The sequence below is a fragment of the Pholcus phalangioides genome, unplaced genomic scaffold (genome assembly GCF_987345545.1).
Source record: "Pholcus phalangioides strain wild (caught in Gottingen) unplaced genomic scaffold, Ppha-v1.0 ptg000043l_1, whole genome shotgun sequence".
Classification (NCBI taxonomy): domain Eukaryota; kingdom Metazoa; phylum Arthropoda; class Arachnida; order Araneae; family Pholcidae; genus Pholcus; species Pholcus phalangioides.
The window spans coordinates 3889483-3903422 of record NW_028301629.1 but is presented as its reverse complement, the minus strand read 5'-3'; the positions used below and the strand labels follow the sequence as shown (position 1 = coordinate 3903422).

The 13940-nt window shown below is 43.7% G+C and overlaps 3 protein-coding genes across 3 annotated transcripts in view; 1 reads left to right on the top strand and 2 right to left on the bottom strand.

Moving 5' to 3' along the window:
• Nucleotides 1-13940, bottom strand: part of LOC149063807 (serine/threonine-protein kinase PLK1-like) — a 131096-nt gene that overhangs the window by 67202 nt on the left and 49954 nt on the right. The window lies entirely within an intron of this gene.
• Nucleotides 417-1896, bottom strand: LOC149063809 (uncharacterized). The gene has a single exon (XM_089255626.1). The coding sequence runs from the start codon at nucleotides 1813-1815 to the stop codon at nucleotides 427-429; it is 1389 nt and encodes a 462-aa protein (XP_089111752.1). The 5' UTR covers nucleotides 1816-1896; the 3' UTR covers nucleotides 417-426.
• LOC149063808 (uncharacterized) lies at nucleotides 2728-13593 on the top strand. Its single transcript, XM_089255633.1, has 2 exons — nucleotides 2728-3236; nucleotides 9838-13593. The coding sequence occupies exons 1-2, from the start codon at nucleotides 3006-3008 to the stop codon at nucleotides 13543-13545; spliced, it is 3939 nt and encodes a 1312-aa protein (XP_089111759.1). The 5' UTR covers nucleotides 2728-3005; the 3' UTR covers nucleotides 13546-13593.

The following is a 13940-nucleotide window of genomic DNA, read 5'->3' as shown; positions in this document are numbered from 1 at the left end:
AATTATTTTTTTAAAATAAAAAAAAATTATCTAGTTTAGCAAATACGATACCAAGGAACCTTTCCCAAATTAAATTTTTTAAATCACATCAGGGATCTTTCTTAAATTGCATCCTAAAATATTGTTGTTTTTTTTCAAAGAAGTTTGATGAGGGTTTGAATTACTTTAAAATAAAAAATTATCGTTTTTTTACGATGCAAGTCCTTCTTACTTTTTATGTCAGTTTTCCCAAGTCTGACTAAGAAAAGTCCCGATAAGTTTCCACACTTTTTTAACCGTTCTTAATTTTTTTAATGTAAAAATTTTCTTCCCACACAAATTAAATCCCTAAAAAAGTTCTCACCAAGATGAGCTTAGCTGTAAAAAAAATAATAAAACAAGGGAGCAATAAAATACAGAGCCATTTTATGCGAATCAAGTTTTCATTTATTTCAAATAATTTTCTTCTATCTTTGATTTCAAAACATCAAAATCAATCGCATCAAAACATTTTTCTACGACATTGTAATTTTCCACAAGAATTTTTGCGACTTCGCGAAAGTCAATCAAAGTTATAGCGTGATCGGAATATTTGTAATACATGTCATCTACCTGCAGACATTCATGGCCCAGCTGATTGGCATAGCCCATAGAGCATCCATGACAATCAATAACATTTCCAATGGTAACTGAAAGTTTTTCACTCACCAGTTTAGCGAGAACATCTGTAATATCCAAAGAGTTTGTCCCTTTAGTCTGGATTTCACGCACACACAATTTGAGATAGTCCAAGCAGAGTGTTTTCTGGATGAACTTGGTGATAACACTATGAAGCTGTTGTTTTTCATCACACCAGAAAAGTTTATCTGCTACGCAAAACGACATCTTGACGATGTTTCCAAAACACTGAAACTTTTCACCGTTGCGATGAATAGGTTGAATGATCACAGCATCACCGCTGTAATCCGCTATCAAATTCTCGGACACTAAGAATGTTCTGCCGACGCGTTGAGACATACTACGACGGGAGAATTCAGTTAGCAAGCATTGCCACACGTATGGAGAAAGAGTCACGCCGTTCTTGCCTGGCTTCACGAGTCCCTCTTCTTCGTAGTATTCGCGTATGTGAACTTTCACTTCCCCGTTGAAGATCACTACACTAACATAAAAGTTCTCTTCGATGTGGAATATGTTGGTTGGTAGTTGGCTTTTATCGAAGCCACTGCTGCGAGATCTCTTAGCTGGTGGTGATTCTGCCACGGCTTTCCTCTTTGTCTGGACTATTTTCCGGAACGTGAGACTAACGCGAACGTCTTTGACTTTCGAGTCCTTTGGAATCGCGTGACGCCACAGCTGGTTAGTTGGAGGTAGCATTGTCAAGAGGCTGTTGTGCTCGAGGATTCGGTCCACGGACTTGTGCTCCCGACGAGAGAAGATGATTTTTCTTTCAGCGCCCAGGGAGAGGCAAGCGATGGGATGATCTTTCACGAGCTGCGTCTCATCATCGGAGTGAGGGGAGATGCTCTTCTGTCCATCAGAGTATCGGTTGATGACAACGAAGTTGTAGTCGTAACCTGTGATGCTCTCGACCACAGCTTTCAAATCCAATAGGAGAGGCGTCCACGGTTGGGCTTGGAGCTTCATTCCAGAAAATTTGTAGAATAAATCGGGGTCGCCGTAGGCTGCGTGTTGGCGGGGCATTGGATAAGTCCTATCACCGAACTTGAAGATGCATTCCTCGGCCGGACGGTATACGATTTCCCTTTCAAGTTGTCGTAGCACAGCATTGGGTTGTTCCAGAACGTTTTGTGCGTATTCAAAGCAAAGACTTGTCATTTTTTTTTTTCTAAACGAGAAGAGTGACAACACATTCAATCCGCAAATCTCACGATAAGAAAAAATAGATGAAAATTATTCCCCAAACCAATGAAATATATATATTTTTTTTTCGATTACGCATGAACAAATAATTAAAAAAAAATTGTAACTATTATTAAAAAAAAAAAAAAAAAAAAAAAAAAAAAAAAATTAGAAATTAATTTTAACTCTCTAACCATTCAGCGTACGCCATGACCTTCCCTCTAGCACAATGACCCTTTTGCAGAGGGTGAAAGCTGCAAGAAACGCTGTTTGTCGCTAGCGATTTAGGAAAGTTCAAGACTTCTACCGTTTTCAAATTAAATCGCTGCTCTAGAAATTTTTTTTTCTGCATGCAATTAACATAAATTTGACTAAACTTATTATTTACGCTTACGAGATGAATTTTCATCAATTTATAGTCGAAAAGACCTTCTTCCCATCCAATATTATGGATATTTTTACTAACCCAAACCATTTGCTTAAAATCTTCATCTGCAAGCTCATCGCTAGAAAAAGGTGGCAGATAGAGTGAATGATAAACTCTCCCTGTGCCTAAATTGAAGCAAGCCATTTCCTTAACTACATATAGTCCATTTCTAAGCATTACCCCTTCCAGATCAAGTACACAAGAAGCCATAGTTATAAAAAAAAAAAAATTCTTACCGAGTGAGATTTGCGGAGAGAGAGCGTATCCAAGTGAACCGGAGAACTGAGTGAAGCAATTGCGTCTACCACACAGTTTATATATAATTGAACTAGTATGTGAATATACTATGTTGGAGTCAAATATAATCAGTACTATTGCATTGGCAAGCGCAAAAAATAAACAGTACCCCATTTGGTGATTTGATAGCACCAAAAAATAATCAGCAGTATAACATTCGACTGTATAAAAAATAATCAGTACTACATTTGGTTAGTCAAAAATAATCAGTATTGGCGAGCACAAGTTGAGTCAAAAATAATCAGTAGAGTGAGATTGTCACGAGTACCCAGATGCATGTGAGTCACCGCGATGACCGTCGGCTGTACATGAATCATCGATAACGCTCTGGTCATCACCTTTCGCGATAAAAAGTGTCGTCTTCACACGATCTCTCATTTCGTTTTTGATCTCAATAGAGTCAACTTCATTTCAGCTTTCTTTCTTCTTTCGCATTGGAAGTATGAGTTCTTTCGTGAATTTCGGGATTAATGAAGAAGATCTAGTTAGGTTGTTTGCTGATGAACAAAATTTCATTGATGAATGTCTCAACGATAATTTAATTAGTGGAAGTGAATTTAAATTTTTGGTAGAAGACGAGGAGAATTTCGTCAAACAATGTATGAGCATGAATAAGCGTATAATGGACGAAGCTGGACCGAGTGGTTATGCTCCACCAGAGAAGAAGAAAAAGGTCAGTGTTTTCTTTTAATTTTTTTTTTTATTGGTAGAACTTTTTTGATCCATTATTTTATTTCATGTCGCGAGTTAAATTTTATTGCGTTTAAATTTCATTTCATGTCACGAGCTAAATTTCACTCTAATTCAAATTATTCGTGTCGCGAGTAAAATTTCGACACAAGAATTCAAATACATAGAAAAAAAAATATATTTTATTCAGTTGTATATGAGCACATCCGCAGACTCGTGAATCAATTTATACATTTGCGCACTGGTGAGATTAACGGCTTTCGTAGTGGGCGCATTTCCGCTAAAATAGCGTATATCGTAGGTTTTATTACAATACGTGAGAAAAATATTTCCTCCCAGCGGAAGAGAGGAATTACATCTTTCAAAGTCCATTTGATTTTTATATGTTGTTGCTATAAGAGTAAATAATATAACAATCAGTATCGTGAATATGGCGAACATTCTCTTGTGTCTTATCAGTTCTCCATTACTCTCCAATTCGTAGGACCAGCAGCTCGGTAAATCGAATGACGGTACATCCGTTTTCCATGCGATACCCTGCTTTCTATTGTTTTGATCGTAGATCACGGCTTCCACTGTTGTTGGCATTTCAAAGCTCTAACCAAATATGTTTCAAAAATGGGTTTTTTATATAATCTCTCGGAGCTCCGGTTTCTTCTAGCGCTTTCAGGAAAATTTCTTGACCCACCACGGGTGATTTTCTCCGACCGACCACACTTGATATCAAATCGCGAATGTCGCTTCCTTTGATGAGTCTGCTCTTATAAACGATCGAGCCGTTAGAATTAATTTTTAATATGTTCGGATGCTTATTTATATGCGTGATAATTTTTTCTGAGTGCCCTCTTTGCGATTTCGGGACAGAAATCAGAGCTATTGGTAATTCGTCAACTTTCTTTTTCTTCTCTTTTTCTACTTCTTGAATTTTCGGTTCTGGTAACCGCGGTGGATTGTTCTCGGCGACGTTGATTCTCTTGTTCAGCAGATTCTGATAGAGTTTAATTTTTATAGCTTCGGGCTCCTTGCTTCGCAGTATTTTCAACATCTCGTTGTCCAACTCAGAAAGCTGCTCTTTTGTGGTCACATGACGCGATAACAATTGTTCTGGAACCAGAGCGAATTTCTGTGCGTGCTCCATTATCTCGTGAACAAAGTGGCGAGGGTTTGTATGGCGGCTGGGATTAACTGGAACAAAAAACCTCCTTTCTGAATCAGCACGCGCTTTTTCTCGTATAGCGGCGTCTTTTTGCAGGCGAGTTTGCGAAGTGTATTTCTGTGCCTTTTCAGTTTATTTTTCTGTTTTGAGGATAACGGTATGACACCCTTCAAAATATTGAGTGAGCACTCGCAGACTGTCTTTAATGCTGATTTCGGTAATTTCTTCAACAAATCCTTACGTTTATTCCTCGGACAGGCAGAGAGTAGACGAAGCACTTGTTGCTTCTCCAATGCCATACTTATAAATAACGGTATTTTTATTCCAACCATATGCTATATGCTATAGCCTTCTTCAGCGCGCAGTGCTTTATCATGCTTTCGTGGCGACAACAGTTCGCGCTCACTTCTGGCAAGTCCACAATATTGGGGCAGAGAATGGCATCTAGATTATAAACCTTTAACCCGTACTGTTGCAGTAGCATCCGACACTTGTCGTGGCCTTTCGTATACAATACGACTTTTGATAATCGCTGCAAATGTTGCTCCAGCATTTCAAAGGGTACATCACCCGCCGACCACGATATTTCGTGTATGTTGTTGGTGACGTAGAGACATTGGTGTCTATCTCTAGGAGATAATTCCGAAAATTTTTTGGGCGGTTTGTATACAGAGTGAAAATTCTCTCTCGAATGCATGAAACACCACGCCAACTCCTTGATTATGAATGTTCTATCCGACAGCTGGAAACCCTCGACCTCTATCACTGCCGTCATTTTCAAAAATGGAAAGTTTCATTTCCTGGGTTTATAGATATATTGCGTCTGCCCAGGTAACACGTTAGTGCGCAAGCGCATTTCTTCCTCCGTCTCGGGCCGTAAATCTACCATTAAATACGAATACGGTTTTTTCGTGCTATCTTCGAACACCTCGTTGAAAAATTTGATTTTGCTGGGAAACAGCTGACGTCCCAGGTGGGTCACTTGACTGACATCTCTTCTATTTTTGAATAGAAACATATACTGTGCGTTCAGAGAAACGTTTCTCATTTCCCGCCCATGATGAAACACGTTCTGCACAATGAAAATCACTGTCAATTTTCTGTGGTGGCTGTACTTTGTGAAAAGGTTTGCTAATTTTTTTTCGCCGGATAGCTCGTTCATGAGATCATCTAAAATCACCAAGCTGTCTTCTTCCACGCTTTCGAAATTGCTCCCCTCTCGAAACTCAACGTAGTCTTCCATATCTTCGAACAGGGTCTGATATTCGCCGTAAAACCATATAACTCGCTTCGGGTGAGGCTCTCGAAACATTTCGTTTCTGTGTTTTAATAGTTCTCTGAGAAAATATGTTTTTCCCGAACCGGTAGGTCCGGCAATGAGCACGGTGCTCGGATGTGTCAGCTTGAAAGGTTCCATAGTAAATGACAAAAAATTACGAATGCATTTTTTATTTAACAGAAAAATTTTTCTTTACAAAGCTTGCTACGCGCATATCGTTTTGCATATTAAAACGCGATACAATATTATTCATACTTTTGCCGATACATCGAGAATAGATAAAAAAAATCACATAGTGACCGCACACGGTTGTCTTATCTGATTGTAACATGACGTCATTATAGTCGACGCGCGAGTAGCGTCGTAGAAATCTGTTTATGTGTCCCTTCTTGAAATAGGTGGGCGGGTTCCCGTAAGAGTCGAAGAAATCAGCTCTCGCTTCGTTTTCGATGTAAATAGCCAACCAGTGCGTTCCGGGTTCATTCTCTCTGTCCGTGTTCACAACCAGTGCAGCGGGATAAGCGATCACATTTTCGGGTAAATTGTCACTCGCAAAAACACCTAGGAAAGCCTTTCGAGTGTGGGGGTGTGTCGAGAGGGCGTGCTCTATCTGTTTAGTGTTCATCCCGCAAAGTCACACAAGACGCTTCTGGACTTTGTTATTTCCACCAACGATTCGAATTCGGCAAATATGATAACCGACACGGTCTTGGTCAAGGCTGAGGAAAACTTGAGTTCCACTCGCAGATTACCCTGCTTTTGTAGGTGCACGTGTCCGCAGTCACTCATGTCGGGTATCAGGTTGAAGGCGAAGAGGCTGTAACCGCCGGCTTCATATTCTTCTCTGCTCACGTCACATCCTTTATCTTCTCCGGGCCTTCCGGTGCCCACGAAGAGTGTGTTGTAGGCTCTGATGACGTGTCTGTTCCTAAAGTCTGGTTGTAGCGACGTGTGGGGGACGGGTCTTCCATCGATAGAAACAGAAACAAAGTTGACGTTGTTGTGCTTGAAGTCGAAGGGGTTCAAACCGAACGTTCCGTTGAATGCTTCCGTGTCCACCATGCCCATAACCAATCGCTTAGGCATGACACCCAGAAATACGTTATCTTGCACGAAACTCATGCTTCCCATGGATATCGAATAGACCTTGCATATCACGCGGTTAATGCAATATTTGGCTGTTGTTTTCTCGAGCGCCATGGCATGCGCTACAGCCACAGCAGGATTCATTCTTACTTTACGCACAAAAATACTCGCTTGCTCGATAACCACGTCGCAACCCTGAGCAGCAGTGATCAGAAAGAACTCGGGTTTCGATCGAACCAGTCTCATCTTCAAGTCCACGAGAGAGAGCATCAGCTTCGGTTGATAGAATATGTCGACGTGAGGCACGCCCATCATTTCAAAAGAATTTTCCGCGAGTTTTGCTCTCTTCTTGGCCCCTTCGTTCTTGGTGAGGTCAGACATGTGACCTGCAGTGTCCTTGTAGAACCCCTCGGCTGTCAGGGGTCCTCTCTTTGCATCCGATCCGTAGTTAAGCAGTGTTTCCAGGTAAGCTCGATACGGATAAGTGTGTGATGAGTTCGTGAGCGTTCTCCCGTTCAGCGAGACGTCAATCTGGGAGAAGAGGGAGTGTAGGAAATTATTCGCCGTCGATACGGCTTCGTCGGATTCTGGTTTTGTCACCTTTACTCTGACATACAGCTGAGTGGCAGAAAGGTCTATGTATTCTTCGGCACTACCGGCCACGTGAAATTCGAGGGGGGCCCCCGAATCACGCACTTGAGATATGGGATGGTACTGGACCCACTCGGCTGATTCTATAGAGGTTTCCGTGGGTGGCACCGTGAACAGATCGGCTTCGCTTTTCAAACATTCATGAGAATTTTCGTGGATTAAAGCCATCGCTGAATATATCGGATGTCGACAGCTTTCTAGCTCTCTTCTTACTGACAGTTTTCTTGACGAGTCTCTTCCTTTTATTCTTTCCTCCGAGCATGGATTTGACTTTACTGGCCGCCCTATCCGTGAGAGACCTTCCGGCTTCCTTGGCACGGTCGCGAGCAGCTACCTTTGCGTCTTTTCCTTGAACGATGTCGTTGGCGAAATCTACGCCCGAGCGTAACAGTTGAGATCCCACGGCCTTGGCACCTCGCTTCAACAGCGGTACGGCCGATCTGAAGAGAGAGCTGAATATGGATCCGAGGCCATAACCTCTTTGCAGAGCGCTACCCTGATAATATCCGAGTCCGTTTCCAGCCTGTGTCAGATAGTAATCGTTGATGCTGTGGGCACAGCTCCGGTACGGCTTATAATGCATGTCGCAGTCTAAAGTGTAGTTTCACTATCACCTTTCCACGTTGAAATGTGAAAAACTTCCCCATGTGCGTCCTTAAATACATGTGAACGATGTCGAAACTCTTTCTGGCTAGCGGCATGTAATGGGCGCGTTCGAAAGACACGCTGACTATATCCCCATCTTGGCCGCTAGTTTTTACGATTCTCAATAGCGGGGCGTAGGTGTTACCCACGACCTGAGGTTCAACCAGGTTGCAGTACACGTACAAGAGATGAAAGTCCAATTTAGGATCCGCTGTGAAAGGGCCATCGACGATGGTCGGGCCCTCTATCAAGCCGGGCTCGAAACCCAAGTTTTCAGCTATGCCGTGTCTGAGTCTGAGCTTGGCGTCTTTCTTGAGGTTCACCTTCACTTTTTTCGTGACTTTGTTGTACGTCACACCGATCTTGTCTTGAAAATTTTGAGTGGATATGGCTTTGATCAGTTCAGGGGTCGTCTCGTAGAAACCCGGGGCTATGCGACCGGTCTTCATTACCTTGTTACCGACATCGAATTCGAAAGTGTTTGTCTCTTTATTGATGTTGTGGAACGAATGGGGATAAATTATCTCTGACAGTGCGACTTCCATCTCGGATTCGAACTCCAGGGTGTTTGGGAGTTTAACCACGAAATTCGAGAGCGTGTTGTCTGGAAAAAAGTCCATGGAGGCATCGCTGGGTAAAGTGAGATAGAAAGAAGCCATCTCGAAAGTGACAGATGCGTGCGCTGTTTCCGGGTTTTTATAGCACTACCCACGAGTTGAATTTTTTCGGATAACCTCGAAATTTCACGAGGTACTGGACTATTCCTTTTCTTCTCCTCTTCTTCAAAACTTTTTCTATCGGGAATTTCTCTCCCATCTTAACACCGACCATCTCTTCGGCGTAGAAGGTGCCCTTGATTTCTTCCCCCATCAGATCTTTGAGTCGGTAAACGGGAATTTCCCTTCTAATGCACTCGCTCACCACGAATATCTCCTCGGTGAAATTGGACTCGTAACCCCTCTCGAAAGTGTGCTTCGATCTGCTAATGCGCACATGATCACCCACTTTAAACTTACATTCTTGTTTCTTGGATGTATTCCCATAGAGATTGTTCCACACCTCCGACTCGTTTCCAGGGTTCACGTCAACGGGTCTCATTTTTATAGATCTGTGATACCTGTGATTGTAGCTCCACACGAGATCTTCGATCATTTCGATGTAGCGATAAGTGTTCTTGGCAGTGAAGTACTTGTACATCCAGTTTCTGAGCGACCTGTTCCACCTCTCCACCACGCTGGCTTTGATCTGTTCGTTCTCCGTAGTGAAAAACTTAACGCCTTGACGCTTTAGATAACGCTGTACTGGCGCGGCTATAAATTCTCGCCCCTTATCGCTCTGTAGCGCTACTGGTTGACGTTGCTGAAAGATGCTTTCTAAAGCTTTGACCACGTTGTCACCGGTCTTTCTTTTGAGGGGTATGACGAAACCATATTTGGAGAAGACGTCGATGCACGTTAAAAGATAGTTGTAACCATCGTTGTGAATTGCTAGATTACGCATGTCCACCAAGTCGATTTGAAATTGACTGTTCAGACCGGCCACTATTGTTTTGTTGCGGGGAAACACTTTTTTAATGGATCTGTGTAACGTGTACGCTCTCTCGCCAGCCAACCAATCTCTGATTTCTTTTTTCTTTGATGACTTGAGCACGCGCTTGAGGGCGGATACGCCACCGAAACTAGCGGGAAGACGTGGGTTTCTGTATCTCTCATCCATTGCTTGTGTTAGACTTACGTGTCCTACATTCCCTTTTTATTTGTTTTTCAGGAGCGACACCTATGCGAGACGTGCGGCAAGGAGTTTTCCCTACGTCGGAATCTAAACCGTCATAGGTTGACGCATGGTGAACGCCAGCACAAGTGCATGGAGTGCGGTGCAGCTTTTCACCGCAATAGTCACCTCATGCGCCACCAACGCAACATGGGCCACGCCCCCCAAAGAGCATCACCTCATCTTGGAGGAGCACCGAACCATCTCCGAGCACCACCGCAGCTAGGAGGGGCACCTCATCTTGGAGGAGCATCCCAGCAAGGCGGGGAAGCGCCCCAGCCTGGGGCACCGAGCCATCACCGAGTACCACCGCAGCTGGGAGGAGGGCAAGTCAGACGCGCTTTAGATATGTTGTCGACGCACGAATTGACCCCCGAGCCTGGCACCGAAATGGACATGACGACCTTCCTCGACAGCGTGAGAGAGGAGTTGACGCGGCTGTTGAGGGAGGACATGACCACCCACAGGTCCCTTAAATGGAACATCGTCGCGACTGCTGTTTTTTCCAGGAAAGGAAGTGACGGCGAGGACGAGTTCTGCAACGGGTATCTTCGAAGTAAAATGCTCACCACTTTAACCGCCGACCAGATAGAAGAGCACCTACAAATAGCCTTCGTAAAGGTAAAGCAGGCGACAGAGGATTTTGAAGGCAGCGGAAGTGGTTGGGTACTCGAGCGCGTGCTCTTGCTTGAGCTAAACACGGCGCGGTACCAACCACTAGCGGCCGCCACCTACATTCCGCTGCCGAAGGGGGTAGCCACCAGGAAAGCCGTGATAAATATAAAAAACGATGACGAGAAATGCTTTCTCTGGTGTGTGTTGGCTGCCCTACACCCGGTGAAGCAAAACCCCGAAAGGGTGTTCAACTATATCCAGTATGAGAGCGAGCTGGATACCAGTGGACTTTCATACCCGGTGACTTTAAAACAAATCCCACGTTTTGAAAAATCGAATGCATTACGCATCAACGTTTTTGGGTTGGAGGGGGGAGAAGTCTTTCCTCTCAGGATTAGTGAGGCAACATCACAATCCGTGATAAATCTCCTATTAATCAGCAGCGAGACAACGTCACACTACTGTCTCATCAACAACATGTCTCGTTTGCTGTCATATACCACCAAGTATGAAGGAGCGTCACACTTTTGTGAATATTGCTTGCAACGCTTCTCCTCCCCCGAGCATTTGTATGCGCATGAACCGCTGTGTCAGTCGCATGGACCTCAGCGCGTGACGTATCCCGGTGAAGGCGAGAACGTGATGCAATTCAAGAACCACCATTACCAGCTTCGTGTCCCGTACGTCATTTACGCGGACTTCGAGGCGATCTTGGAGAAGGTGGAGGGATGCGCTCGTGATCCATCGATCTCCAGCACCACCCAGAAGAGCCTTCACCGCCCCTGTGGTTTCGCGTACACAGTCGTGGGACCCGATGGTGTGTATGTGAAGGAGCCCACAATATACAGGGGTGAAGACTGCGTGGATGTCTTTTTCCGGTGTCTGGTGGAAGAAGAGCGAGTCATCATGGGCAAGCTCGACAACCCGGTGCCTTTACAGATGACAGAAGATGATGATTATATTTTTATGAATGCAACCACTTGCATGGTGTGTGAGCAACCTCTCGGCAACGACAGGGTCCGTGACCATTGCCACATCACCGGTGATTTTAGAGCTGCACTTCATCAGAAGTGCAACCTCCAGCTCAGGTTGAGACGCCACATCCCGGTGATATTCCACAACCTTCAGAATTACGACTCGCATTTCCTGATGCAAGGACTTAACCTCTACTCGGATCGCAGGATCCAGGTGATTGGGCGGAATATGGAAAAATTCATTTCCTTTTCTCTCGGTCGCCTGCGATTCCTCGATTCAAACCAGTTCCTATCAGCATCTTTGGAATGTCTTGTGCAAGCGATGAACCCTGGTGATTTTAAAAACATGCTAAAATGCTTCGGTAACAAGAGTCATCTTCTTGAACGCAAGGGATGCTATCCCTACGAGTATGTTGACTCGTTCCAGAAATTCGAAGATCCGGTGCTACCCCCAAGAGAGGCCTTTTACACCTCTCTGGGGGATCAACATATTTCCAGTGAGGAGTACGCATACGCGCATACCGTTTGGAGGGAATTCCAGTTGAAAAATCTCGGTGAATATCACGATCTCTATGTAAAGACTGACGTGCTGCTTCTCGGGGATGTGTTCGAGAGCTTTCGAAAACTCTGTCAAGAAAATTACAAGATCGATCCGGTGCATACGTTCACATCCCCGGGGTTGGCTTGGAATGCCTGCTTGAGAATGACCGGTGTGCAGTTGGAATTGATCAACGATCCCGATATGCACCTCTTCTTGGAGAAAGGCATCAGGGGCGGCGTCTCTGTCATCTCCAAGCGGTATGCGCGAGCGAATAACCCTTTAGTTCCCGGTTACAAACCCAGTGATCCTACATCATATATTATGTATTTTGACGTGAATAATTTATATGGAAAGTGTATGATGGAGCCCCTCCCGGTGAGAGACTTCAGATGGTTGTCCCCCAGTGAACTTGAGAGCATCGACTTTTTGAGTGTGGACGACAACGGCGCCAAGGGGTACATATTGGAAGTGGACTTGGAATACCCGGTGGAGCTACACGACGAGCATAACTGCTTCCCCTTGGCGGCTGAAAATATAGAAATTAAAAATGATATGCTGTCTCCATACATAAAAAAACCCGGTGATAAACCATCTAAAAAGCTCTCACCGAATCTGATGAACAAAACTTCCTATGTGATCCATTACCGGTGCCTGAAGTTATATACGTCGCTGGGAATGAAGCTGACGGGTGTTCGGCGTGCAATCGAGTTCACACAGGAGCCCTGGATACGCCCGTACATAGCGTTCAATACGGAAAAGAGGAAGCAAGCCCGGTGCGACTTCGAGAAGGACTTCTATAAGCTGCTCAACAACGCTGTGTACGGGAAATCACTAGAAAATCTGAGGAAGCACGTCGACATCCGTCTCGTGAACAACCAGAAGAGCTTGAAGAAACTGATATCATCCCCGGCATTCGAATGCTTCAGGATAATCACCGGTGAGTTAACCGTCATCAAGATGTTGAAAACGAAAATCCATCTGGACAGGCCAATATATACCGGTGTCACAATTTTGGACCTGTCCAAACACTTGATGGCGGACTTTCATTATAATTTCATGAAGAAAAAATACGGACCCAGTGTGGAAGTTTTGTTCACAGATACAGATTCATTCCTATATGAGATTAAAACCAGTGATATTTATAGTGATATGCGGGAGGAGCTCCACAGATTCGACACGTCAAATTACCCCGGTGATCATCCTCTGTTTAGCCTGCAGAATAAAAAAGTGGTGGGCGTTATGAAGGATGAGAACGGCGGTGAACCCGTTGTGGAATTCGTCGGTTTGCGTTCGAAAATGTATAGCATGGTCACAGCAGTCGCGGAGAAAAAGACCGCTAAAGGGGTCGTTCGTGCGGTTGTTAAAAAACAACTAAAACATCAAGATTATCTGGCTTGCCTCCGTAACCACTCCTCTATCAAAAATACTATGATAAAAATATCCTCCGTGAATCACAAACTGCAAACGGTCGCCCTGCGAAAAACATCGCTGTGCCCCCGTGACGATAAAAGATATATTCTCGGTGATGGTGTAAAAACATATGCGTATGGTCATTACGCAATCGCAACCGGATAGAGACGGTGCTGTAAATATTTTTTCATGTAAATATTTTTCATTCAATTATTTTTTCTTTTCATGTAAATATTTTTCATTCAATTATTTTTTTCTTTTCATGTAAATATTTTTCATTCAATTATTTTTTTTTCTTACGTGTATATATATCTGAATAAATGAAAACTTGATTCGTATAAAATGACTCTGTATTTTATTGCTCCCTTGTTTTATTATTTTTTTTTACAGCTAAGCTCATCTTGGTGAGAACTTTTTTAGGGATTTAATTTGTGTGGGAAGAAAACTTTTTACATTAAAAAAATTAAGAACGGTTAAAAAAGCGTGGAAACTTATCGGGACTTTTCTTAGTCAGACTTGGGAAAACTGACATAAAAAGTAAGAAGGACTTGCATCGTAAA